Genomic DNA, 26,589 nt, shown 5'->3' with positions numbered 1-26,589 from the left:
AGTCTATGTGTAAAAGCAATTGTAAATAAATTCATCTGTTATTACTTCTCTTTTTCCCCTCTTCAAAAAACAGTTCATCTTCATCACAGTGCAAGCACAGGCACCCGAACAGAGAGTCTCCAAGAACACACAATGGAGTAGCAATAATTATAGAATAAACAGAGCAAAGGCGCACAAAACACATTACCATTAAGAAACGAAAAGGAAATTCCCAACACAGGTGAAGGATTAGTTAGACTGTGGGGATGCATGCAAAAAAAAAAAGAAAACAACAGGATGACCTGAATCACCACCACCACAATCACACAAGAATACAGGCCAGTGCAACCACAATCAGTAGTGACACACGCACCCACACAGAACTGATACTGCTGACACTGCTGCTGTCTGCACCATTCTTCTCATTTGGCTTTGTATTGCTCTCTGTAGAAGTGGTGGTTGTTTCTGTATTTTCCTTACCACCTTGGTTACTGGTTGACCCACTCTCTGCACCTGAACTGGTGGAAAGAGTAGAGGATTGTGCTGCAGGTGCACCTCCTTGGGGTTCTGCACTTCGACTTGGTGCATTGTTTCCAGTTTGAGGTCCACTGGTAGACGCCCCTCCACTCGTTCCAGTACCCGCAGCAGGAGGCTGAGCGGGAGAAGTAGAAGTAGTACCAGTAGTCGTAGCAGAAGTATTTTGAGCAGCAGAATTTTGAGCCGCGGTAGTACCAGAATTAGAAGTAGAGGAAGAAGTAGCAGTAGCAGCCGCTTCAGCAGCCACACACACACAGGCAACGCTGAGGAGCAAAGCCACAAGATACAACACACGGTGCAGCATCTTTACGAGAGGAGTTAGCTTTCTTGTTTAAGGTATCTAAATAAAACAAAACAAAACAAAAGCAAAAAAGAAGCAACAAGCAAGCAATACAATAGACCCACAGAAACAAACACGCAGAGAAAAGAAAAAGAATACCAACAATGCATACAACAGTAACTCACATGGTGTCAAATTAAAGGAAAAAAAACACACAGTACCCAGTGTTAAGCAGAAAGCCACAATTAACCACAAACAGTAAAAAAAAAACAAAAATTAATTTGCGACCAACAGGAGCAGAAAGCACAGAAATAAACAGCTCTCGATGTGTTGGTCAGCGTATGGAAACCCATAAATTTATATGCGTAACAGTTATTATTCCTTTTTCACCCCCAGGAAGCACAATATAATAGTAGCTCAAGGCAAAGCACACTCAACGACCCAGGCAAATCCCAAGCAAAACACAAAGGAAACAAATAAAAAGAAATTTCAAATCAGCACAACTCACCCAGTAAACACAGAAATACACCAACTATGGGTGTAAGTCTATATGTAAAAGCAATTATAAATAAATTCATCTGTTATTACTTCTCTTTTTCCCCTCTTCAAAAAGCAGTTCATTATCACAGTGCAAGCACAGGCACCCGAACAGAGAGTCTCCAAGAACACACAATGGAGTAGCAATAATTATAGAATAAACAGAGCCACAACGCAGAAAACCCATTACCATTAAGAAACGAAAAGAAAACCCCAACACAGGTGAAGGATTAGTTAGACTGTGGGGATGCATGCAAAAAAAAAAAAAAGAAAACAACAGGATGACCTGAATCACCACCACCACAATCACACAAGAATAGAGGCCAGTGCAACCACAATCAGTAGTGACACACGCACCCACACAGAACTGATACTGCTGCTGCTGTCTGCATCACCCTTTACATTTGGTTTCTTGTTGTTTGCAGGCACAGTAGGAGGAAGTGCTGTTGTTGTGGTGGTGGTTGATTCCTCATTACTGGGTGTATTGAGAGTGTCAGGGCTTGTGTTCGCTGTGGTGTTTCCTTTAGCTGAATCACCCACCGTATTGACGCCATTTGTTGATTTACTCTCTGGTGGTGTCACAGTATCTGTGGTACTGTGAGGCTCTGTTTTCATGTCCTTTGGTGTGTTTAAATCAGCAGAAGGTAGACCAGATTGGTTTGTTCCAGTAGTTTGTGGATCCGCAGTAGGATGCTGTTTCGACTCAGGAGTAACGTGGGATTGTGTGCTAGCAGCGTCCTTTTGTGTATTGTGGCTTTCTTGTTGAGCACCAAGTGTGTTTCCGCTTCTCTCTTCCCTATGAGTTGTATTGGACCCATTCACTCCTGTCTCAGTTTCTTTTTTGCTTTCAGGAGAATCTGTTTCCTTTTCTTCTGTCTTGCCGTCATCTTTAGTTTGAAGGTGATCTTCTGGAGCATTTTTACTCTGTTCAAGGGGCAGATTAGACACAGCAGTCATTCCATCACTCATTCCTGTCGGTATTTCTGAGCTCGGAGAAGATGATAAAGGAACAGAATTCGATTCATTGTTCACTTTAGACGTTTTTTGCATGGGATTAGTGAGACTTTGTGTTTGCTTTGCCTCCTCAACACCCCTCTCTTGTACAGGAAAAGACAAGACAGTTTCCTGTTGAGTCACATTCACACCATTTTGACCTTGTAATGTGTTTCCCCTATCTCTTTCCATAACCTTGGGTTCCTTTTCTTTGTCCTCCTTCTTTTTTCCATCTGCATCACTTCTTGGATCACTTTTGGTGACGGCAGGAGTTTTTCCATTCTTAGCAGCTGCACCAAACTGAACCTTTGAAGAATCTTTTCCTTTTTAGGTACAATCCCACCAGCAAACCCTGGCAGTCTACCAACACCACCATTAAGTTGAGATGAAAGAGTGGCACCATGTGAACCATGAGCAGGACCAAACTGTCCGGGAACAGGAGGAACAAATGCACCATGCAGAGGTTGCTGCGGTAAATGCGTAAAAGGCTTAGCGGGATGACCACCTTTAGCATCAGGTTTAGCAGAACCAGGAACACCAACAAGACAAGCACCTTTACCAGGTACACCAGGACTAGCACAAAGATCATGAGGACCACCAAAGGCAGGATGAGGATTTTGTTTTGTTCCCTGAACACTCACAGGAGGTCTAGCACTGGGTTGATGACCAGCACCAGGCACACCAGGAAGACCACCAACAACACCAGGTTGGGAATTTAAATGATTCGGAATACCAGCAGCTCCAGGATACAAGTTACCTTGATTAGCCAGCACACATCCACAGACGCAGTACAGCATGAGAGCCAATAAAAACAACACGCGGAAAGGCATCATCATGGCAAGAGTCCGTTTTTTTGTTTTTTCTCAAAGGAACTGGGGAGTGCAAAAAGAGAAGAACAGAAAACACAGAAAAAGATAAAATAGTAGACACACACACACACACTCGTGGAGCCAAACATGAACACAAAGAAAGTATAAACGTTAGGGGGAAAAACCCATTATTCAAAGAAAAAGAAGAATAGTCCCATCCAATCCCATAAAAATGAAAAGATTATAAACAAATTAAATACCATTTGGTAACATTGCAGAGATACCCACACAGACATAAAACAATAACAACGGATAATGCAATAAATCTCTCTGTGCTGGTTCCTCCCTGTCCCCATTGCAATCTGCAGTGCCCCACTGGAACAAGCAAATTATGTGTTACCCCATTCACACGCATGTGAAAACAAAATGAAAAGAGATATCATTTTCCAGAACCACACATTTGCAGAGCGAGACACACACCACGAGGTGCACAGCAATGCTCTGCTTACAAGTATAAGAAAAAAGAAAAGAGATTAAGTATTTTCACACAAAGATACACCCTAGCCCAGTGGATGCCATCGGGATTAAATTTCTCGGTGCTCAGTGTACTGAACAGAGTAGCAATTATATTATTATTAGCAGTAAACAAGTTATTACAAACACTGTGGAAGAACACCACCACAGTGTTCAGCACACGGTCATGCAGCCCAGCACAGAAAACAGAAGCAGCAGCAGGAGTGGAACACGCAGTAGTACAGGGATGCTGCTGCCGTCCTTTGGCGTGGTAGGATTTCCAGGTATGGTATCGATGGGAAGAGTGCTGCCAGTTCCCTCAGTACCACCTGTTACCGTCTTCGTCAACTCCCCCAGAGCATTTGCGCTCTTCTTCTTCAGAGAATCCATATTGCTTCCGTTCACCTGAGTTTTCTTATCACCCTCCTCTTGGGTTTTAGTTGGGGTTGCTGTAACTTGTTCATTTGTCTTCGTGGCGGCAGCAACAGAAGAAGAAGAAGCAGAAGGGTTGGAGTAAGTTGTCGGCGTTTCCTTTGCATCTTTTTCCTTTTCTTCCTTCTGGTCCTGACGTTCGTCCCCAGTTACACTAACTCCAGCGGATTGTTGTGGCTGTCGTTCAACATTCAGTGTCTGTGTTTGTGGTTGTCCCTGTGAGTCTAGCTGACCATCAGCACTATGAGTCTTTTCTTGTTTCTTATTCACAGCATCAGTAGTAGCAATTGCGTCCTCCAGTGTCTTAATGGTCTCCCGCAGAAGTTTGGCAGCCTTTTCCGCATCTTGCGCGGCCACTGTAGCTCCATGTGCCTCACCGATTGCCTCATGTGCGACATCAATGGCACGTTGCCCAATACCTTTCATGACACTTTTAGCGGACGTTGGATATGCCTTCTCCACTTCTTGAATCAGCTTATTCAATTTTTCTTTATTCTCGTTATTAGGAGGCTTGCTGTACTCTTCTTTTTTTTCCTCATATAGCTTATCGAAGTTTTCTGATGCCTTACGAGCAGCATCACCTTTGACAGCAGTGGAAGTCATTATTGATTTCGTTTTATTGACTGCGCCCCATATTTTGACTGCAGCATCATTTGCTTTTTTCAGGAGTTGAAGCCCCTCCTCCTTCTTCTTCTTAATTTCTGCTGTATTACCCTTATCTGTTTCGAGTAACCTATTGGCTTCCTGGGCAAACGAATTGGCTTTACTCACAGCGTCATCAGTAGTGGCATCGGCATCCTGACATTCTTTTATTGCATTCGAAGTTTCCTCTGCCGCCTTCGCTGCTTCCTCGTCCAATCTCTTAGCTTCTTTTGCCAACTCAATCACATGACTGTGCTCCTCCACTTGCGCAATCTGCGCATTCGACACACCCACACAGTAGAGGACAATGACCAGCAGGCACAACACACGGCGCGGCAACATGGACATTCCTCTCATTAATAATCACTGAGGATCACTGGGGTCTATGTGTGTGTATAGAAAGAGAAAGAAGAAAGAAGGAGAACTACAACACTATTACTCCACGCAGACACACACACACACACATGGAATCAAACACCAATGTAAAGAAAACATACCCATTATTCAAAGAAAAAGAAGAATAGTCCCATCCAATCCCATAAAAATGAAAAGATTATAAACAAATTAAATACCATTTGGTAACATTGCAGAGATACCCACACAGACATAAAACAATAACAACGGATAATGCAATAAATCTCTCTGTGCTGGTTCCTCCCTGTCCCCATTGCAATCTGCAGTGCCCCACTGGAACAAGCAAATTATGTGTTACCCCATTCACACGCATGTGAAAACAAAATGAAAAGAGATATCATTTTCCAGAACCACACATTTGCAGAGCGAGACACACACCACGAGGTGCACAGCAATGCTCTGCTTACAAGTATAAGAAAAAAGAAAAGAGATTAAGTATTTTCACACAAAGATACACCCTAGCCCAGTGGATGCCATCGGGATTAAATTTCTCGGTGCTCAGTGTACTGAACAGAGTAGCAATTATATTATTATTAGCAGTAAACAAGTTATTACAAACACTGTGGAAGAACACCACCACAGTGTTCAGCACACGGTCATGCAGCCCAGCACAGAAAACAGAAGCAGCAGCAGGAGTGGAACACGCAGTAGTACAGGGATGCTGCTGTCGTCCTTTGGCGTGGTAGGATTTCCAGGTATGGTATCGATGGGAAGAGTGCTGCCAGTTCCCTCAGTACCACCTGTTACCGTCTTCGTCAACTCCCCCAGAGCATTTGCGCTCTTCTTCTTCAGAGAATCCATATTGCTTCCGTTCACCTGAGTTTTCTTATCACCCTCCTCTTGGGTTTTAGTTGGGGTTGCTGTAACTTGTTCATTTGTCTTCGTGGCGGCAGCAACAGAAGAAGAAGAAGAAGAAGAAGCAGAAGGGTTGGAGTAAGTTGTCGGCGTTTCCTTTGCATCTTTTTCCTTTTCTTCCTTCTGGTCCTGACGTTCGTCCCCAGTTACACTAACTCCAGCGGATTGTTGTGGCTGTCGTTCAACATTCAGTGTCTGTGTTTGTGGTTGTCCCTGTGAGTCTAGCTGACCATCAGCACTATGAGTCTTTTCTTGTTTCTTATTCACAGCATCAGTAGTAGCAATTGCGTCCTCCAGTGTCTTAATGGTCTCCCGCAGAAGTTTGGCAGCCTTTTCCGCATCTTGCGCGGCCACTGTAGCTCCATGTGCCTCACCGATTGCCTCATGTGCGACATCAATGGCACGTTGCCCAATACCTTTCATGACACTTTTAGCGGACGTTGGATATGCCTTCTCCACTTCTTGAATCAGCTTATTTAATTTTCCTTCATTCCCGGTATTAGGAGGCTTGCTGTACTCTTTTTTTTTTTCCTCATATAGCTTATCGAAGTTTTCTGATGCCTTACGAGCAGCATCACCTTTGACAGCAGTGGAAGTCATTATTGATTTCGTTTTATTGACTGCGCCCCATATTTTGACTGCAGCATCATTTGCTTTTTTCAGGAGTTGAAGCCCCTCCTCCTTCTTCTTCTTAATTTCTGCTGTATTACCCTTATCTGTTTCGAGTAACCTATTGGCTTCCTGGGCAAACGAATTGGCTTTACTCACAGCGTCATCAGTAGTGGCATCGGCATCCTGACATTCTTTTATTGCATTCGAAGTTTCCTCTGCCGCCTTCGCTGCTTCCTCGTCCAATCTCTTAGCTTCTTTTGCCAACTCAATCACATGACTGTGCTCCTCCACTTGCGCAATCTGCGCATTCGACACACCCACACAGTAGAGGACAATGACCAGCAGGCACAACACACGGCGCGGCAACATGGACATTCCTCTCATTAATAATCACTGAGGATCACTGGGGTCTATGTGTGTGTATAGAAAGAGAAAGAAGAAAGAAGGAGAACTACAACACTATTACTCCACGCAGACACACACACACACACACACATGGAATCAAACACCAATGTAAAGAAAACATACCCATTATTCAAAGAAAAGAAGAATAGTCCCATCCAATCCCATAAAAATGAAAAGATTATAAACAAATTAAATACCATTTGGTAACATTGCAGAGATACCCACACAGACATAAAACAATAACAACGGATAATGCAATAAATCTCTCTGTGCTGGTTCCTCCCTGTCCCCATTGCAATCTGCAGTGCCCCACTGGAACAAGCAAATTATGTGTTACCCCATTCACACGCATGTGAAAACAAAATGAAAAGAGATATCATTTTCCAGAACCACACATTTGCAGAGCGAGACACACACCACGAGGTGCACAGCAATGCTCTGCTTACAAGTATAAGAAAAAAGAAAAGAGATTAAGTATTTTCACACAAAGATACACCCCTAGCCCAGTGGATGCCATCGGGATTAAATTTCTCGGTGCTCAGTGTACTGAACAGAGTAGCAATTATATTATTATTAGCAGTAAACAAGTTATTACAAACACTGTGGAAGAACACCACCACAGTGTTCAGCACACGGTCATGCAGCCCAGCACAGAAAACAGAAGCAGCAGCAGGAGTGGAACACGCAGTAGTACAGGGATGCTGCTGCCGTCCTTTGGCGTGGTAGGATTTCCAGGTATGGTATCGATGGGAAGAGTGCTGCCAGTTCCCTCAGTACCACCTGTTACCGTCTTCGTCAACTCCCCAGAGCATTTGCGCTCTTCTTCTTCAGAGAATCCATATTGCTTCCGTTCACCTGAGTTTTCTTATCACCCTCCTCTTGGGTTTTAGTTGGGGTTGCTGTAACTTGTTCATTTGTCTTCGTGGCGGCAGCAACAGAAGAAGAAGAAGCAGAAGGGTTGGAGTAAGTTGTCGGCGTTTCCTTTGCATCTTTTTCCTTTTCTTCCTTCTGGTCCTGACGTTCGTCCCCAGTTACACTAACTCCAGCGGATTGTTGTGGCTGTCGTTCAACATTCAGTGTCTGTGTTTGTGGTTGTCCCTGTGAGTCTAGCTGACCATCAGCACTATGAGTCTTTTCTTGTTTCTTATTCACAGCATCAGTAGTAGCAATTGCGTCCTCCAGTGTCTTAATGGTCTCCCGCAGAAGTTTGGCAGCCTTTTCCGCATCTTGCGCGGCCACTGTAGCTCCATGTGCCTCACCGATTGCCTCATGTGCGACATCAATGGCACGTTGCCCAATACCTTTCATGACACTTTTAGCGGACGTTGGATATGCCTTCTCCACTTCTTGAATCAGCTTATTTAATTTTCCTTCATTCCCGGTATTAGGAGGCTTGCTGTACTCTTTTTTTTTCCTCATATAGCTTATCGAAGTTTTCTGATGCCTTACGAGCAGCATCACCTTTGACAGCAGTGGAAGTCATTATTGATTTCGTTTTATTGACTGCGCCCCATATTTTGACTGCAGCATCATTTGCTTTTTTCAGGAGTTGAAGCCCCTCCTCCTTCTTCTTCTTAATTTCTGCTGTATTACCCTTATCTGTTTCGAGTAACCTATTGGCTTCCTGGGCAAACGAATTGGCTTTACTCACAGCGTCATCAGTAGTGGCATCGGCATCCTGACATTCTTTATTGCATTCGAAGTTTCCTCTGCCGCCTTCGCTGCTTCCTCGTCCAATCTCTTAGCTTCTTTTGCCAACTCAATCACATGACTGTGCTCCTCCACTTGCGCAATCTGCGCATTCGACACACCCACACAGTAGAGGACAATGACCAGCAGGCACAACACACGGCGCGGCAACATGGACATTCCTCTCATTAATAATCACTGAGGATCACTGGGGTCTATGTGTGTGTATAGAAAGAGAAAGAAGAAAGAAGGAGAACTACAACACTATTACTCCACGCAGACACACACACACACACACACATGGAATCAAACACCAATGTAAAGAAAACATACCCATTATTCAAAGAAAAAGAAGAATAGTCCCATCCAATCCCATAAAAATGAAAAGATTATAAACAAATTAAATACCATTTGGTAACATTGCAGAGATACCCACACAGACATAAAACAATAACAACGGATAATGCAATAAATCTCTCTGTGCTGGTTCCTCCCTGTCCCCATTGCAATCTGCAGTGCCCCACTGGAACAAGCAAATTATGTGTTACCCCATTCACACGCATGTGAAAACAAAATGAAAAGAGATATCATTTTCCAGAACCACACATTTGCAGAGCGAGACACACACCACGAGGTGCACAGCAATGCTCTGCTTACAAGTATAAGAAAAAAGAAAAGAGATTAAGTATTTTCACACAAAGATACACCCTAGCCCAGTGGATGCCATCGGGATTAAATTTCTCGGTGCTCAGTGTACTGAACAGAGTGGCAATTATATTATTATTAGCAGTAAACAAGTTATTACAAACACTGTGGAAGAACACCACCACAGTGTTCAGCACACGGTCATGCAGCCCAGCACAGAAAACAGAAGCAGCAGCAGGAGTGGAACACGCAGTAGTACAGGGATGCTGCTGCCGTCCTTTGGCGTGGTAGGATTTCCAGGTATGGTATCGATGGGAAGAGTGCTGCCAGTTCCCTCAGTACCACCTGTTACCGTCTTCGTCAACTCCCCCAGAGCATTTGCGCTCTTCTTCTTCAGAGAATCCATATTGCTTCCGTTCACCTGAGTTTTCTTATCACCCTCCTCTTGGGTTTTAGTTGGGGTTGCTGTAACTTGTTCATTTGTCTTCGTGGCGGCAGCAACAGAAGAAGAAGAAGCAGAAGGGTTGGAGTAAGTTGTCGGCGTTTCCTTTGCATCTTTTTCCTTTTCTTCCTTCTGGTCCTGACGTTCGTCCCCAGTTACACTAACTCCAGCGGATTGTTGTGGCTGTCGTTCAACATTCAGTGTCTGTGTTTGTGGTTGTCCCTGTGAGTCTAGCTGACCATCAGCACTATGAGTCTTTTCTTGTTTCTTATTCACAGCATCAGTAGTAGCAATTGCGTCCTCCAGTGTCTTAATGGTCTCCCGCAGAAGTTTGGCAGCCTTTTCCGCATCTTGCGCGGCCACTGTAGCTCCATGTGCCTCACCGATTGCCTCATGTGCGACATCAATGGCACGTTGCCCAATACCTTTCATGACACTTTTAGCGGACGTTGGATATGCCTTCTCCACTTCTTGAATCAGCTTATTTAATTTTCCTTCATTCCCGGTATTAGGAGGCTTGCTGTACTCTTTTTTTTCCCTCCCATATAGCTTATCGAAGTTTTCTGATGCCTTACGAGCAGCATCACCTTTGACAGCAGTGGAAGTCATTATTGATTTCGTTTTATTGACTGCGCCCCATATTTTGACTGCAGCATCATTTGCTTTTTTCAGGAGTTGAAGCCCCTCCTCCTTCTTCTTCTTAATTTCTGCTGTATTACCCTTATCTGTTTCGAGTAACCTATTGGCTTCCTGGGCAAACGAATTGGCTTTACTCACAGCGTCATCAGTAGTGGCATCGGCATCCTGACATTCTTTTATTGCATTCGAAGTTTCCTCTGCCGCCTTCGCTGCTTCCTCGTCCAATCTCTTAGCTTCTTTTGCCAACTCAATCACATGACTGTGCTCCTCCACTTGCGCAATCTGCGCATTCGACACACCCACACAGTAGAGGACAATGACCAGCAGGCACAACACACGGCGCGGCAACATGGACATTCCTCTCATTAATAATCACTGAGGATCACTGGGGTCTATGTGTGTGTATAGAAAGAGAAAGAAGAAAGAAGGAGAACTACAACACTATTACTCCACGCAGACACACACACACACATGGAATCAAACACCAATGTAAAGAAAACATACCCATTATTCAAAGAAAAAGAAGAATAGTCCCATCCAATCCCATAAAAATGAAAAGATTATAAACAAATTAAATACCATTTGGTAACATTGCAGAGATACCCACACAGACATAAAACAATAACAACGGATAATGCAATAAATCTCTCTGTGCTGGTTCCTCCCTGTCCCCATTGCAATCTGCAGTGCCCCACTGGAACAAGCAAATTATGTGTTACCCCATTCACACGCATGTGAAAACAAAATGAAAAGAGATATCATTTTCCAGAACCACACATTTGCAGAGCGAGACACACACCACGAGGTGCACAGCAATGCTCTGCTTACAAGTATAAGAAAAAAGAAAAGAGATTAAGTATTTTCACACAAAGATACACCCTAGCCCAGTGGATGCCATCGGGATTAAATTTCTCGGTGCTCAGTGTACTGAACAGAGTAGCAATTATATTATTATTAGCAGTAAACAAGTTATTACAAACACTGTGGAAGAACACCACCACAGTGTTCAGCACACGGTCATGCAGCCCAGCACAGAAAACAGAAGCAGCAGCAGGAGTGGAACACGCAGTAGTACAGGGATGCTGCTGCCGTCCTTTGGCGTGGTAGGATTTCCAGGTATGGTATCGATGGGAAGAGTGCTGCCAGTTCCCTCAGTACCACCTGTTACCGTCTTCGTCAACTCCCCAGAGCATTTGCGCTCTTCTTCTTCAGAGAATCCATATTGCTTCCGTTCACCTGAGTTTTCTTATCACCCTCCTCTTGGGTTTTAGTTGGGGTTGCTGTAACTTGTTCATTTGTCTTCGTGGCGGCAGCAACAGAAGAAGAAGAAGAAGAAGAAGCAGAAGGGTTGGAGTAAGTTGTCGGCGTTTCCTTTGCATCTTTTTCCTTTTCTTCCTTCTGGTCCTGACGTTCGTCCCCAGTTACACTAACTCCAGCGGATTGTTGTGGCTGTCGTTCAACATTCAGTGTCTGTGTTTGTGGTTGTCCCTGTGAGTCTAGCTGACCATCAGCACTATGAGTCTTTTCTTGTTTCTTATTCACAGCATCAGTAGTAGCAATTGCGTCCTCCAGTGTCTTAATGGTCTCCCGCAGAAGTTTGGCAGCCTTTTCCGCATCTTGCGCGGCCACTGTAGCTCCATGTGCCTCACCGATTGCCTCATGTGCGACATCAATGGCACGTTGCCCAATACCTTTCATGACACTTTTAGCGGACGTTGGATATGCCTTTTCCACTTCTTGAATCAGCTTATTCAATTTTTCTTTATTCTCGTTATTAGGAGGCTTGCTGTACTCTTCTTTTTTTTCCTCATATAGCTTATCGAAGTTTTCTGATGCCTTACGAGCAGCATCACCTTTGACAGCAGTGGAAGTCATTATTGATTTCGTTTTATTGACTGCACCCCATATTTTGACTGCAGCATCATTTGCTTTTTTCAGGAGTTGAAGCCCCTCCTCCTTCTTCTTCTTAATTTCTGCTGTATTACCCTTATCTGTTTCGAGTAACCTATTGGCTTCCTGGGCAAACGAATTGGCTTTACTCACAGCGTCATCAGTAGTGGCATCGGCATCCTGACATTCTTTTATTGCATTCGAAGTTTCCTCTGCCGCCTTCGCTGCTTCCTCGTCCAATCTCTTAGCTTCTTTTGCCAACTCAATCACATGACTGTGCTCCTCCACTTGCGCAATCTGCGCATTCGACACACCCACACAGTAGAGGACAATGACCAGCAGGCACAACACACGGCGCGGCAACATGGACATTCCTCTCATTAATAATCACTGAGGATCACTGGGGTCTATGTGTGTGTATAGAAAGAGAAAGAAGAAAGAAGGAGAACTACAACACTATTACTCCACGCAGACACACACACACACACACATGGAATCAAACACCAATGTAAAGAAAACATACCCATTATTCAAAGAAAAAGAAGAATAGTCCCATCCAATCCCATAAAAATGAAAAGATTATAAACAAATTAAATACCATTTGGTAACATTGCAGAGATACCCACACAGACATAAAACAATAACAACGGATAATGCAATAAATCTCTCTGTGCTGGTTCCTCCCTGTCCCCATTGCAATCTGCAGTGCCCCACTGGAACAAGCAAATTATGTGTTACCCCATTCACATGCATGTGAAAACAAAATGAAAAGAGATATCATTTTCCAGAACCACACATTTGCAGAGCGAGACACACACCACGAGGTGCACAGCAATGCTCTGCTTACAAGTATAAGAAAAAAGAAAAGAGATTAAGTATTTTCACACAACGATGCACCCTAGCCCAGTGGATGCCATCGGGATTAAATTTCTCGGTGCTCAGTGTACTGAACAGAGTAGCAATTATATTATTATTAGCAGTAAACAAGTGATTATGAATACTCTGTAAGAATCCCATCACGGCGCTCAGCACACGGTCATGCAGCCCAGCACAGAGAACAGCAGCAGCAGCAGGAGTGGAACACGCAGTAGTGCAGGGATGCTGCTGCTGTCATGTAGTGCCATCCCACTCTTATTTGCTGCATAGTTGAACAAAGAATCGAGATTTTCTCCGCGGACATTCAAAGTAATAGTGCGTCGGGAGCGCTGTCCTTGTGCATCTTTTCTCTTTTCTTCTGTTTGCTGCGTCTTACTTCCCTCTGTTTGGCCTTGCTGCCCAGCAGCTGTTGGGTCCTGTGTCTGCGGCCGTGCCTGCGAGTCCATGTTCTCTCTCTCTGCTTTCGTCGGTTCTTTCTTCTTCTGCTCAGCAGCAGCAACTGCGGCCACGAGTTTTTTAATGGCTTCCTCCACCTCTTTTACGGCAGTTTCCACAGACTGTGCAGCAGCGTAGGCTTTTACTGACGCTGTAGTTAAATTCTTTGACACGGCTTCAGTGATTGTCTCAATTGTTGCCATATTCGTTTCGTTCATAGCATGTAATTCAGCGTCCACCATCTTTTGGAAGGATTCGTCACGTTGTTTCGCCGTTTCAATTTCACTTGCGGCAGTCACAAAAACATCGTCCGCCACCTGTGAAGTTTTACTCGCCAGTCCTTTTGCTTTTTCTGCGGCCTTTGTTGCCCTATCGATGAGTTGATTACCTTCCTCCTTCTTCTTATCCACATCCGATATGTTCACAGCGCCATTTGTAAGCCTCGATTGAATGGTAATAGCAAACCCTGCAGCTTTCGCCGCGGCATCTTCAGCAGCCTCGGTGGCTGTTTCGCACTCCTCTTTTAGGTTCGAAGACTCTTTTGCCATATCATGGGCTTTTTTTAACGTTCCAGCGATGCTTTTTGCTTGTGGATCAGCATTAGCATTAGCGACACCCACACAGCAGAGTACAATGGCCAACAGACACAATACACGGCACGACAACATGGACATTCTTGTTATTAATAACAGTGAGGATCACTGGAGTCTATATGTGCATGTGAGTGTTTAGAGAGAGAGAGAGAGAGAGAAAGATGTCACACGCAGAAACAGAAAAGCAGAACTACACCACTGCTACACCACACAAGAAGTCAAGCATGAACGAAAAATAATACATTTGTTGCTGAAAACATCCATAATTGAAGAAACACAAACCCAAAGCAAAACCAAAAAACGAAAACAGGGAAAAAAAACAAATTAAATACAAGACCAACAGTTTCAACAAACACAAATAAATAATACTGAGGCATGGGTGTGATTGCGTTAATATGCAATTAAGAATATCCTACTTATCTACCATTATTATTCCATTTTTCTCTACACAAAGCAGATCATAATACATGACGCTGCAGGGAAAACTGCACAAACAAGAACCCAGGCAAACAAACAAAAAGATATTAAAAATTAGCCCAACTTTTCCAGTAAACACAGAAATACACCAACTGTGGGTTTAACTCCATGAGTATATACGTAATTATAAATAAATTCATCTGTTATTACTTCTCTTTTTCCCACTGCAAAAACAGTTCATCTTCATCACAGTGCAAGCACAGGCACCCAAACAGAGAGTCTCCAAGAACACACAATGGAGTAGCAATAATTATAGAATAAACAGAGCAAAGGCGTAGAAAACACATTACCATTAAGAAACGAAAAAGAAATTCCCAACACAGGTGAAGGATTAGTTAGACTGTGGGGATGCATGCAAAAAAAAAAAGAAAACAACAGGATGACCTGAATCACCACCACCACAATCACACAAGAATACAGGCCAGTGCAACCACAATCAGTAGTGACACACGCACCCACACAGAACTGATACTGCTGCTGCTGTCTGCATCACCCTTTACATTTGGTTTCTTGTTGTTTGCAGGCACAGTAGGAGGAAGTGCTGTTGTTGTGGTGGTGGTTGATTCCTCATTACTGGGTGTATTGAGAGTGTCAGGGCTTGTGTTCGCTGTGGTGTTTCCTTTAGCTGAATCACCCACCGTATTGACGCCATTTGTTGATTTACTCTCTGGTGGTGTCACAGTATCTGTGGTACTGTGAGGCTCTGTTTTCATGTCCTTTGGTGTGTTTAAATCAGCAGAAGGTAGACCAGATTGGTTTGTTCCAGTAGTTTGTGGATCCGCAGTAGGATGCTGTTTCGACTCAGGAGTAACGTGGGATTGTGTGCTAGCAGCGTCCTTTTGTGTATTGTGGCTTTCTTGTTGAGCACCAAGTGTGTTTCCGCTTCTCTCTTCCCTATGAGTTGTATTGGACCCATTCACTCCTGTCTCAGTTTCTTTTTGCTTTCAGGAGAATCTGTTTCCTTTTCTTCTGTCTTGCCGTCATCTTTAGTTTGAAGGTGATCTTCTGGAGCATTTTTACTCTGTTCAAGGGGCAGATTAGACACAGCAGTCATTCCATCACTCATTCCTGTCGGTATTTCTGAGCTCGGAGAAGATGATAAAGGAACAGAATTCGATTCATTGTTCACTTTAGACGTTTTTTGCATGGGATTAGTGAGACTTTGTGTTTGCTTTGCCTCCTCAACACCCCTCTCTTGTACAGGAAAAGACAAGACAGTTTCCTGTTGAGTCACATTCACACCATTTTGACCTTGTAATGTGTTTCCCCTATCTCTTTCCATAACCTTGGGTTCCTTTTCTTTGTCCTCCTTCTTTTTTCCATCTGCATCACTTCTTGGATCACTTTTGGTGACGGCAGGAGTTTTTCCATTCTTAGCAGCTGCACCAAACTGAACCTTTGAAGAATCTTTTCCTTTTTAGGTACAATCCCACCAGCAAACCCTGGCAGTCTACCAACACCACCATTAAGTTGAGATGAAAGAGTGGCACCATGTGAACCATGAGCAGGACCAAACTGTCCGGGAACAGGAGGAACAAATGCACCATGCAGAGGTTGCTGCGGTAAATGCGTAAAAGGCTTAGCGGGATGACCACCTTTAGCATCAGGTTTAGCAGAACCAGGAACACCAACAAGACAAGCACCTTTACCAGGTACACCAGGACTAGCACAAAGATCATGAGGACCACCAAAGGCAGGATGAGGATTTTGTTTTGTTCCCTGAACACTCACAGGAGGTCTAGCACTGGGTTGATGACCAGCACCAGGCACACCAGGAAGACCACCAACAACACCAGGTTGGGAATTTAAATGATTCGGAATACCAGCAGCTCCAGGATACAAGTTACCTTGATTAGCCAGCACACATCCACAGACGCAGTACAGCATGAGAGCCAATAAAAACAACACGCGGAAAGGCATCATCATGGCAAGAGTCCGTTTTTTTGTTTTTTCTCAAAGGAACTGGGGAGTGCAAAAAGAGAAGAACAGAAAACACAGAAAAAGATGAAATAGTAGACACACACATACACACACTCGTGGAGCCAAACATGAACACAAAGAAAGTATAAACGTTAGGGGGAAAAACCCATTATTCAAAGAAAAAGAAGAATAGTCCCATCCAATCCCATAAAAATGAAAAGATTATAAACAAATTAAATACCATTTGGTAACATTGCAGAAATACCCACACAGACATAAAACAATAACAACGGATAATGCAATAAATCTCTCTGTGCTGGTTCCTCCCTGTCCCCATTGCAATTTGCAGTGCCCCACTGGAACAAGCAAATTATGTGTTACCCCATTCACACGCATGTGAAAACAAAATGAAAAGAGATATCATTTTCCAGAACCACACATTTGCAGAGCGAGACACACACCACGAGGTGCACAGCAATGCTCTGCTTACAAGTATAAGAAAAAAGAAAAGAGATTAAGTATTTTCACACAACGATGCACCCTAGCCCAGTGGATGCCATCGGGATTAAATTTCTCGGTGCTCAGTGTACTGAACAGAGTAGCAATTATATTATTATTAGCAGTAAACAAGTGATTATGAATACTCTGTAAGAATCCCATCACGGCGCTCAGCACACGGTCATGCAGCCCAGCACAGAGAACAGCAGCAGCAGCAGGAGTGGAACACGCAGTAGTGCAGGGATGCTGCTGCTGTCATGTAGTGCCATCCCACTCTTATTTGCTGCATAGTTGAACAAAGAATCGAGATTTTCTCCGCGGACATTCAAAGTAATAGTGCGTCGGGAGCGCTGTCCTTGTGCATCTTTTCTCTTTTCTTCTGTTTGCTGCGTCTTACTTCCCTCTGTTTGGCCTTGCTGCCCAGCAGCTGTTGGGTCCTGTGTCTGCGGCCGTGCCTGCGAGTCCATGTTCTTCTCTCTCTCTGCTTTCGTCGGTTCTTTCTTCTTCTGCTCAGCAGCAGCAACTGCGGCCACGAGTTTTTTAATGGCTTCCTCCACCTCTTTTACGGCAGTTTCCACAGACTGTGCAGCAGCGTAGGCTTTTACTGACGCTGTAGTTAAATTCTTTGACACGGCTTCAGTGATTGTCTCAATTGTTGCCATATTCGTTTCGTTCATAGCATGTAATTCAGCGTCCACCATCTTTTGGAAGGATTCGTCACGTTGTTTCGCCGTTTCAATTTCACTTGCGGCAGTCACAAAAACATCGTCCGCCACCTGTGAAGTTTTACTCGCCAGTCCTTTTGCTTTTTCTGCGGCCTTTGTTGCCCTATCGATGAGTTGATTACCTTCCTCCTTCTTCTTATCCACATCCGATATGTTCACAGCGCCATTTGTAAGCCTCGATTGAATGGTAATAGCAAACCCTGCAGCTTTCGCCGCGGCATCTTCAGCAGCCTCGGTGGCTGTTTCGCACTCCTCTTTTAGGTTCGAAGACTCTTTTGCCATATCATGGGCTTTTTTTAACGTTCCAGCGATGCTTTTTGCTTGTGGATCAGCATTAGCATTAGCGACACCCACACAGCAGAGTACAATGGCCAACAGACACAATACACGGCACGACAACATGGACATTCTTGTTATTAATAACAGTGAGGATCACTGGAGTCTATATGTGCATGTGAGTGTTTAGAGAGAGAGAGAGAGAGAAAGATGTCACACGCAGAAACAGAAAAGCAGAACTACACCACTGCTACACCACACAAGAAGTCAAGCATGAACGAAAAATAATACATTTGTTGCTGAAAACATCCATAATTGAAGAAACACAAACCCAAAGCAAAACCAAAAAACGAAAACAGGGAAAAAAAACAAATTAAATACAAGACCAACAGTTTCAACAAACACAAATAAATAATACTGAGGCATGGGTGTGATTGCGTTAATATGCAATTAAGAATATCCTACTTATCTACCATTATTATTCCATTTTTCTCTACACAAAGCAGATCATAATACATGACGCTGCAGGGAAAACTGCACAAACAAGAACCCAGGCAAACAAACAAAAAGATATTAAAAATTAGCCCAACTTTTCCAGTAAACACAGAAATACACCAACTGTGGGTTTAACTCCATGAGTATATACGTAATTATAAATAAATTCATCTGTTATTACTTCTCTTTTTCCCACTGCAAAAACAGTTCATCTTCATCACAGTGCAAGCACAGGCACCCGAACAGAGAGTCTCCAAGAACACACAATGGAGTAGCAATAATTATAGAATAAACAGAGCAAAGGCGCACAAAACAAATTACCATTAAGAAACGAAAAAGAAATTCCCAACACAGGTGAAGGATTAGTTAGACTGTGGGGATGCATGCAAAAAAAAAAAAGAAAACAACAGGATGACCTGAATCACCACTACCACAATCACACAAGAATACAGGCCAGTGCAACCACAATCAGTAGTGACACACGCACCCACACAGAACTGATACTGCTGACACTGCTGCTGTCTGCACCATTCTTCTCATTTGGCTTTGTATTGCTCTCTGTAGAAGTGGTGGTTGTTTCTGTATTTTCCTTACCACCTTGGTTACTGGTTGACCCACTCTCTGCACCTGAACTGGTGGAAAGAGTAGAGGATTGTGCTGCAGGTGCACCTCCTTGGGGTTCTGCACTTCGACTTGGTGCATTGTTTCCAGTTTGAGGTCCACTGGTAGACGCCCCTCCACTCGTTCCAGTACCCGCAGCAGGAGGCTGAGCGGGAGAAGTAGAAGTAGTACCAGTAGTCGTAGCAGAAGTATTTTTGAGCAGCAGAATTTTGAGCCGCGGTAGTACCAGAATTAGAAGTAGAGGAAGAAGTAGCAGTAGCAGCCGCTTCAGCAGCCACACACACACAGGCAACGCTGAGGAGCAAAGCCACAAGATACAACACACGGTGCAGCATCTTTACGAGAGGAGTTAGCTTTCTTGTTTAAGGTATCTAAATAAAACAAAACAAAACAAAAGCAAAAAAGAAGCAACAAGCAAGCAATACAATAGACCCACAGAAACAAACACGCAGAGAAAAGAAAAAGAATACCAACAATGCATACAACAGTAACTCACATGGTGTCAAATTAAAGGAAAAAAAACACACAGTACCCAGTGTTAAGCAGAAAGCCACAATTAACCACAAACAGTAAAAAAAAAACAAAAATTAATTTGCGACCAACAGGAGCAGAAAGCACAGAAATAAACAGCTCTCGATGTGTTGGTCAGCGTATGGAAACCCATAAATTTATATGTGTAACAGTTATTATTCCTTTTTCACCCCCCAGGAAGCACAATATAATAGTAGCTCAAGGCAAAGCACACTCAACGACCCAGGCAAATCCCAAGCAAAACACAAAGGAAACAAATAAAAAGAAATTTCAAATCAGCACAACTCACCCAGTAAACACAGAAATACACCAACTATGGGTGTAAGTCTATATGTAAAAGCAATTATAAATAAATTCATCTGTTATTACTTCTCTTTTTCCCCTCTTCAAAAAGCAGTTCATTATCACAGTGCAAGCACAGGCACCCGAACAGAGAGTCTCCAAGAACACACAATGGAGTAGCAATAATTATAGAATAAACAGAGCCACAACGCAGAAAACCCATTACCATTAAGAAACGAAAAGAAAACCCCAACACAGGTGAAGGATTAGTTAGACTGTGGGGATGCATGCAAAAAAAAAAAGAAAACAACAGGATGACCTGAATCACCACCACCACAATCACACAAGAATACAGGCCAGTGCAACCACAATCAGTAGTGACACACGCACCCACACAGAACTGATACTGCTGCTGCTGTCTGCATCACCCTTTACATTTGGTTTCTTGTTGTTTGCAGGCACAGTAGGAGGAAGTGCTGTTGTTGTGGTGGTGGTTGATTCCTCATTACTGGGTGTATTGAGAGTGCCAGACTCTTTGTTCGCTGAGTTATTCGTTGTTGTTGTTTTGTCTGCTGCATTCCCACCACTCTTAGTCCCAGTATCCTTCACACCTTCTGTGCTTGACGTGCCGGGAGGGGCATCGGACGTCGTTTCCTCCACATTTATTGCTGTTGAGGGTGATGCAGGAGTACTACCACCGGCAGCAGGTGCTTGTGGTTCAGCCCCCTTTTGGTGTTGTACATTTGTTGAGGCTGTGGTTTCTGTGGCGGGTGTGTTTTCGTTTTTTGTAGTATCTTGTTCTCTTGTTTTTCTAATACCGTTTGCTTCCAAATTGCTCTTTTGCGATAGTGTAGTGCTAGATATGCTTTCGTGGTCGGTTGGTTGAGATTGGGTCTGCCCACCAGCTTCTGGTTCAGTACCTTTCCCATGGCTACCATTACTTGGAGCTGCTCCTGTTCTCTCGCTCTCTCTGTCTTTAGTTTCTCGAACTTCCGGAACTTTCGGTGAAATGTCCTGTTGAGTACTCTGTGGTTGCAATCCGGTATCTCCTCTCACTATTGTTTGTAGATTACTGTTTAAATCACCCTGAGTAGAAGTATCATTATCATCTTTCCTATCGTCACTGGAAGTGGAGTTCCCCGCCTTGGCAGCAGCTTCCTCTTTTTTTCTCTCTTTTTCCTCAAGTCCTTCTTCTTTGGCTTCATCCCTTTTCAGAGTTGGTTTGACAAGTTCAGCTTTCACCCCACTACTGAGACTTCCCACTTGTGACTGGCCATCTAATCCTTCTTTGTTCTCTGGCTCTGTTGGCTGTAACTGTTTCTGTACAGCATCACCACCACCGATACTACCCGTACACTGAGAAGCATCAGTCTCAGTAGATGAATCAGATGGACAAGGAGTAGAGGGAGAGGGCATATCAACAGAACCCTCAATACCACTAGATTCAGAACCAAGAGATTCAGGGTTAGCAATTACCACACAACTGCAGACACACCACAATGCAATGGTCAGAAAACAGAGCACATGGCGCATCACCATCACAATAGTTTTTGTTGGCGCAGTTGATACTATCGTGATTCAGTTGTCTAAACGAAGAGGAAGTGGAAAAGTAAGAGGAGAGAAAGACAAACAAAAGAAAATGAATGTCAGCAGCACAGACACACACACACACAAAACCAGAACCACCAATTAGATGGAGTCAAATTAAAGGAAACAAAACACACAGTACCCAGTGTTAAGCAGAAATCCACAATTAACCACAAACAGTAAAAAAAAAACAAAAATTAATTTGCGACCAACAGGAGCAGAAAGCACAGAAATAAACAGCTCTCGATGTGTTGGTCAGCGTATGGAAACCCATAAATTTATATGCGTAACAGTTATTATTCCTTTTTCACCCCCCAGGAAGCACAATATAATAGTAGCTCAAGGCAAAGCACACTCAACGACCCAGGCAAATCCCAAGCAAAACACAAAGGAAACAAATAAAAAGAAATTTCAAATCAGCACAACTCACCCAGTAAACACAGAAATACACCAACTATGGGTGTAAGTCTATATGTAAAAGCAATTATAAATAAATTCATCTGTTATTACTTCTCTTTTTCCCCTCTTCAAAAAACAGTTCATCTTCATCACAGTGCAAGCACAGGCACCCGAACAGAGAGTCTCCAAGAACACACAATGGAGTAGCAATAATTATAGAATAAACAGAGCAAAGGCGTAGAAAACACATTACCATTAAGAAACGAAAAGGAAATTCCCAACACAGGTGAAGGATTAGTTAGACTGTGGGGATGCATGCAAAAAAAAAAAAAAAAAAAGAAAACAACAGGATGACCTGAATCACCACCACCACAATCACACAAGAATACAGGCCAGTGCAACCACAATCAGTAGTGACACACGCACCCACACAGAACTGATACTGCTGATACTGCTGCTGTCTGCACCATTCTTCCCAGTTGGTTTCTCGTCGTTCTTTGCAGGCACAGGAGGGAGTGCTGTTGTTGTAGTGTCTCCATTTTTAGGTGCCGTGCCACTCGCAGCCGCAGGAGCAGGAGCAGAAGCAGGAGCAGCAGAATAAGAAGAAGCAGAAGAAGAAGAAGGACCATTACTCCCACCACTACCAGAAGCAGTGGTACCACCAGTACGAGAAGAATTACCAGTAGTAGTAGTAGTAGTGCCAGAAGCAGCATCAGCAGTAGTAGTAGTAGTAGTAGGAGCACCAGCATCAGTAGCAGTAGCATTAGCAGTAGCAGTAGTACCAGTAGTCTCACACACACATGCAACGCTTAGCAGCAAAACAACAAGGCACAACACACGGGGCAGCATCTTTACGAGAGGAGTTAGCTTTCTTGTTTAAGGTATCTAAATAGATCAGAAATAAAGAACAAAAGAAAAAACAAGCATCAGATACAATACAATACACACAAGCAAAATAAAATGAATAAGCAAAAACAAAAACCCTCAACAAGAACAATAACTTTACTTTGGAATCTGGTAGAATGGTCAAATACAGAGAAAGTCCTACATACCGTACTTCCCACTTACAGTTTTCCAGGTTAATTCAATTCATTCTCTTTCGTACTTACTTAAAATTAGTTACAAATATAGGAACAACAACAACAAAAAAAAAACACATCAAACCTAATTTAAGAGACAACCCAAAGAGAATATATAAAATATTACATATTATTGTGTACGAAGCCATCATGTAAATTTTTTGTTATCCAAATAGCTTTTGTAGAGTTTTATCCGTAATTTTTTTTGCCTTTTTTTTTATCTTCTACCCCTCTTCCTCAAAACCATATGAGGTAGATTCCCATACACGATGATTACTGATGGTAATTATTGTCTAATCTGAGCTGTATTGAGAGAAAGAAGAAATGCAAAAAAACAATCCTTCCGGCCGGAATCGAACCAGCGACCCTGTGATAACCGCCATCACTCTACAGTCACATGCTCTACCAATTGAGCTACAGAAGGTTGAAGATCACACAACTCATCGTAAGAAATAAAAGAAATGAGGAGGGAAAACTACGAAAATAAATTATTTCAAAAAAAAGGATATACTATTCTACTTTTTTTCACCCTATAAAGTAATTAATCCTTATTATTATTGTTAATGTTTTTGAATACCACTACATCATCATTGTTATCATCATCTAATTTTCCTTCTGTTTATTTATCAAAGAAAGAGGGAAAGCGAAAAAAAAAGCATTTATTGTACATTTTCTTATTCTTATTATTCTTATTATTATTACTTTCTTTTTTTTAATCAGCTCACATTGTAGAAAGAGAAATTTATGTCCTATAGGGACCTTGTATTGGGGAAACAGAAGAAGGGGAAAAAAACGAAATTAAAAAAAAAGGAATATTTATAGAATACGAAAAACACAAATTCCTTTTACTTCCTTAATGTTTTGTTTTTTTTTCCCTTTCCTTTTGCCTTCGCTTCTTTCTCTATAAGTTTATACATATATATAAAGTGGGAAATCACTATGGGATATTGTCTGTACTTGCCTCAGTAGTCATGCATTTTTCTCAACTTGGCATCTAAATTGAAATAAACCAGCAAAAACAAAAAAAAAATGGTTTAATTAATAGTTTTTTAATCTATCCACCATTCCGGTAATAATATGGGAAAAAGGGAAAAGAAAACCAACACAGCGAACAAGAGTAACAACATTCAACAATAACAAAAACTCCATTATCCACTAGGTAAAGAATTTCTTTATTTTATTTTCCATCTTCTTCTTCCCATTTAACAAAATGTATTTCTATGAATATATATATATATATCACCATCGAACAATTTATTCGCGCGGAGATTTAATCTACTTTTAATTCTATTTTTTCATTTCTTCTCCATCTTTCGAATCACAGCCATTCCTCCTCTGAAGCTCCACGCACGGACTTTGCAATTGGGAAACGCGGCACATCCTGCGTTGATAATTCCTGGTACTGAACGGTGAGGTATTGACCCAGCAACTGTTCTCGCTTTCCCCACAACGCCAACCGCTTTTCAAGTGTTGTCTTTGGAGTTGCATTAAAACGAATACCATTTTTTGTTTCGCAGATAAATGCTCCAAGTCCGCCTTTAAATTTTCCTTGTCCAGGCAAAAAATCTACAATACGATACTCCGCATCATGCATCGTCTTGTACTTTAAAAGACCAAAACTGCGTTTACCATGTTCATAGGGAAAACCAGGGCGTCGAATCATAACGCCTTCAAATCCCTGAGAACATGCTTCTTCTAGAACTTCATCCATTTCTTCTGGAGAAACTTGTGCAGCGGGTACATGGTATAACTTTACGGGATTTTCTCCATTTTCTAGTAATCGCTTCTTTCGAATAATTTTTCGCTTTTCTTCATCATGCTGATACGCACTAATACGTTTAGCACCACAAATAGGAATTAATTTCTTTAATAAACGATACCGCTCACTAAAAGGGGCATTTGGTGCAGAGAGTTTTGCCGAATACATAATATCAAAGGCAAAATACTCCAAAAGTTCTGCCTGACGTTTTCGTAGATCATCTGTGGAAGACTTCTCAAGACGTCGAACGAGACCGTTAAGTTCCTCAAAATTACACTGCGGTGCGAAGAGTTCACCATCCAAGACGAGAGTTGGATCGGATTCAAATAATGGCAATACATGTGGGACTAATCCATGACAACACTCTAGTAAAATACCACCACGAGAAAAAAACTGAGGTTCCTTACGACGCTCATTATATCCGATAAGACATCGGATTCCATCAATTTTGGGTGAAGCAAGAAGGAGTTCTCGCTGTTGTTGTTGTTGTTGTTGCTGTTCATCTTTATTTTTACCAGTTGAATCATTATTCCCTTCATTTAGGAGATACCCTACTACAGATTCCCATTTCTGTGCTAACATGGGCTGAATATTTCGTCCTTCCCACTCTGGATTAGCATGTAAAACACTTCTATAATTTGTATGAATCATACGTGGAGCTCTCAAATATGTCTCATCTCCTGTTTCTGCCTTTGTCGCAATTGCTAATTCGTGTCCATTTTCCTTATTGTTATCATCAGAATTATTATTATTATTATTATTATTATTATTATTATCAGAGACCTCAGATTGTTTTTTATTCGACGTCTCCAGTGTTCGCTGAGGTTTATTACATAGTGGACACACCCCATGTTGATCAATAAACCTTGCAATAGACATTTCAAACTCCCGAAGACATTGACTACATCGCCATACGGCCATTTTTGAACACGTTGGGGAAATGTGATGTGGTGTAAGCATAACAGTTCCCCAACATGGACCCACCCAACAGGCGGCGAGATGCGGAAATGCGTCTTGTATAGATTTATTCTTTAATTCATTATACTTTTCATACTGTGCACGTGTGCGTGGTCGGCCAAAACCAAATAATAGTGATGGATCTTTAGATGAGGCCGCTGCGTATAGTATTCGGGTACCCCGTGTCCACATCGGTTGGGTTCACCTAAAAAGGGGAAAATAAATAAATAAGAAAAAAGAAAGAAAAAGAAAAGAAAGAAAGAGATACACATTATATTGAAGGAAAATGTAGTATCCGATGATTTCTTTGGGTTTTTTTTTGTCTTCATTCAACAAAAAATGAAAGGGTTTTTTTTTTTTTCTTTCGATTGAGTTGCGGTGCGGGTTTCTTCTTTTCTTCTTCTTTGATTGTGCTCTTTTCTTTTCTTACAAACAAGTCTATTCCTTGTTTTACAGCAATCAAAGCAATAAACATCCCAACACCAGCAGAAATAAATAGAAAAAGAAAAACAGTGAAAAGTAAAGCATACAATAACTGCATATATTGCAGTAGTGTGAATAGAGACAGGAGGAAAAGGGACCATATATATATATATATATATGTGTAATACAAAAATAAACAATCTAAGTGTGATCTACGTAGTGATATACATACATATTTACTGTAATCTATCACACTTCTTTTCCTCCTCATCGCCCCTATAGAGATGAAGAGGAAAGAAAAAATAATAACCAAGAACCCTTTTTTGTGCAATGTAGTAATAAT

General features: G+C 42.4%; 15 protein-coding genes across 15 annotated transcripts; all 15 read right to left on the bottom strand.

The window, feature by feature from the left end:
* Nucleotides 1-301: 301 nt before the first annotated feature.
* LSM04_008583 (uncharacterized protein) lies at nucleotides 302-820 on the bottom strand (the record flags this gene model as incomplete). Its single annotated transcript, XM_067331402.1, has 1 exon — nucleotides 302-820. The coding sequence occupies one exon, from the start codon at nucleotides 818-820 to the stop codon at nucleotides 302-304; it is 519 nt and encodes a 172-aa protein (XP_067192247.1).
* Nucleotides 821-1,639: 819 nt separating this feature from the next.
* Nucleotides 1,640-3,162, bottom strand: LSM04_008517 (uncharacterized protein; the record flags this gene model as incomplete). Its single annotated transcript, XM_067331401.1, has 2 exons — nucleotides 1,640-2,608; nucleotides 2,662-3,162. The coding sequence occupies 2 exons, from the start codon at nucleotides 3,160-3,162 to the stop codon at nucleotides 1,640-1,642; spliced, it is 1,470 nt and encodes a 489-aa protein (XP_067192245.1).
* Nucleotides 3,163-3,822: 660 nt separating this feature from the next.
* LSM04_005188 (uncharacterized protein) lies at nucleotides 3,823-5,070 on the bottom strand (the record flags this gene model as incomplete). Its single annotated transcript, XM_067331400.1, has 1 exon — nucleotides 3,823-5,070. The coding sequence occupies one exon, from the start codon at nucleotides 5,068-5,070 to the stop codon at nucleotides 3,823-3,825; it is 1,248 nt and encodes a 415-aa protein (XP_067192163.1).
* A 651-nt stretch (nucleotides 5,071-5,721) lies between these two features.
* On the bottom strand, nucleotides 5,722-6,978 carry LSM04_001189 (uncharacterized protein; the record flags this gene model as incomplete). The annotated part of the gene is made up of 1 exon (XM_067331399.1): nucleotides 5,722-6,978. One exon carries the CDS (start codon nucleotides 6,976-6,978, stop codon nucleotides 5,722-5,724), a length of 1,257 nt encoding a protein of 418 aa, XP_067192082.1.
* Nucleotides 6,979-7,478: 500 nt separating this feature from the next.
* LSM04_006758 (uncharacterized protein) lies at nucleotides 7,479-8,427 on the bottom strand (the record flags this gene model as incomplete). The annotated part of the gene is made up of 2 exons (XM_067331397.1): nucleotides 7,479-7,720; nucleotides 7,809-8,427. 2 exons carry the CDS (start codon nucleotides 8,425-8,427, stop codon nucleotides 7,479-7,481), a joined length of 861 nt encoding a protein of 286 aa, XP_067192202.1.
* A 228-nt stretch (nucleotides 8,428-8,655) lies between these two features.
* On the bottom strand, nucleotides 8,656-8,877 carry LSM04_001159 (uncharacterized protein; the record flags this gene model as incomplete). Its single annotated transcript, XM_067331396.1, has 1 exon — nucleotides 8,656-8,877. One exon carries the CDS (start codon nucleotides 8,875-8,877, stop codon nucleotides 8,656-8,658), a length of 222 nt encoding a protein of 73 aa, XP_067192081.1.
* A 655-nt stretch (nucleotides 8,878-9,532) lies between these two features.
* On the bottom strand, nucleotides 9,533-10,780 carry LSM04_006718 (uncharacterized protein; the record flags this gene model as incomplete). The annotated part of the gene is made up of 1 exon (XM_067331395.1): nucleotides 9,533-10,780. One exon carries the CDS (start codon nucleotides 10,778-10,780, stop codon nucleotides 9,533-9,535), a length of 1,248 nt encoding a protein of 415 aa, XP_067192200.1.
* An 819-nt stretch (nucleotides 10,781-11,599) lies between these two features.
* Nucleotides 11,600-12,685, bottom strand: LSM04_002060 (uncharacterized protein; the record flags this gene model as incomplete). Its single annotated transcript, XM_067331394.1, has 1 exon — nucleotides 11,600-12,685. The coding sequence occupies one exon, from the start codon at nucleotides 12,683-12,685 to the stop codon at nucleotides 11,600-11,602; it is 1,086 nt and encodes a 361-aa protein (XP_067192098.1).
* A 653-nt stretch (nucleotides 12,686-13,338) lies between these two features.
* Nucleotides 13,339-14,298, bottom strand: LSM04_000873 (uncharacterized protein; the record flags this gene model as incomplete). The annotated part of the gene is made up of 1 exon (XM_067331393.1): nucleotides 13,339-14,298. One exon carries the CDS (start codon nucleotides 14,296-14,298, stop codon nucleotides 13,339-13,341), a length of 960 nt encoding a protein of 319 aa, XP_067192069.1.
* An 800-nt stretch (nucleotides 14,299-15,098) lies between these two features.
* LSM04_000240 (uncharacterized protein) lies at nucleotides 15,099-16,620 on the bottom strand (the record flags this gene model as incomplete). Its single annotated transcript, XM_067331392.1, has 2 exons — nucleotides 15,099-15,576; nucleotides 16,049-16,620. The coding sequence occupies 2 exons, from the start codon at nucleotides 16,618-16,620 to the stop codon at nucleotides 15,099-15,101; spliced, it is 1,050 nt and encodes a 349-aa protein (XP_067192060.1).
* Nucleotides 16,621-17,282: 662 nt separating this feature from the next.
* On the bottom strand, nucleotides 17,283-18,245 carry LSM04_008037 (uncharacterized protein; the record flags this gene model as incomplete). Its single annotated transcript, XM_067331391.1, has 1 exon — nucleotides 17,283-18,245. One exon carries the CDS (start codon nucleotides 18,243-18,245, stop codon nucleotides 17,283-17,285), a length of 963 nt encoding a protein of 320 aa, XP_067192239.1.
* A 799-nt stretch (nucleotides 18,246-19,044) lies between these two features.
* LSM04_003814 (uncharacterized protein) lies at nucleotides 19,045-19,564 on the bottom strand (the record flags this gene model as incomplete). Its single annotated transcript, XM_067331390.1, has 2 exons — nucleotides 19,045-19,348; nucleotides 19,401-19,564. The coding sequence occupies 2 exons, from the start codon at nucleotides 19,562-19,564 to the stop codon at nucleotides 19,045-19,047; spliced, it is 468 nt and encodes a 155-aa protein (XP_067192138.1).
* Nucleotides 19,565-20,381: 817 nt separating this feature from the next.
* On the bottom strand, nucleotides 20,382-21,581 carry LSM04_005183 (uncharacterized protein; the record flags this gene model as incomplete). The annotated part of the gene is made up of 1 exon (XM_067331389.1): nucleotides 20,382-21,581. One exon carries the CDS (start codon nucleotides 21,579-21,581, stop codon nucleotides 20,382-20,384), a length of 1,200 nt encoding a protein of 399 aa, XP_067192162.1.
* Nucleotides 21,582-22,403: 822 nt separating this feature from the next.
* LSM04_001582 (uncharacterized protein) lies at nucleotides 22,404-22,877 on the bottom strand (the record flags this gene model as incomplete). The annotated part of the gene is made up of 1 exon (XM_067331388.1): nucleotides 22,404-22,877. The coding sequence occupies one exon, from the start codon at nucleotides 22,875-22,877 to the stop codon at nucleotides 22,404-22,406; it is 474 nt and encodes a 157-aa protein (XP_067192087.1).
* Nucleotides 22,878-24,425: 1,548 nt separating this feature from the next.
* On the bottom strand, nucleotides 24,426-26,015 carry LSM04_006215 (DNA ligase; the record flags this gene model as incomplete). Its single annotated transcript, XM_067331386.1, has 1 exon — nucleotides 24,426-26,015. One exon carries the CDS (start codon nucleotides 26,013-26,015, stop codon nucleotides 24,426-24,428), a length of 1,590 nt encoding a protein of 529 aa, XP_067192185.1.
* Between the last annotated feature and the right edge of the window lie 574 nt (nucleotides 26,016-26,589).

Source organism: Trypanosoma melophagium (assembly GCF_022059095.1).
Source record: "Trypanosoma melophagium isolate St. Kilda chromosome Unknown ctg20segment0, whole genome shotgun sequence".
Lineage (NCBI taxonomy): Eukaryota > Euglenozoa > Kinetoplastea > Trypanosomatida > Trypanosomatidae > Trypanosoma > Trypanosoma melophagium.
Note: the sequence above shows the minus strand (reverse complement) of the source record. Positions and strands in the feature narration are given on the sequence as shown.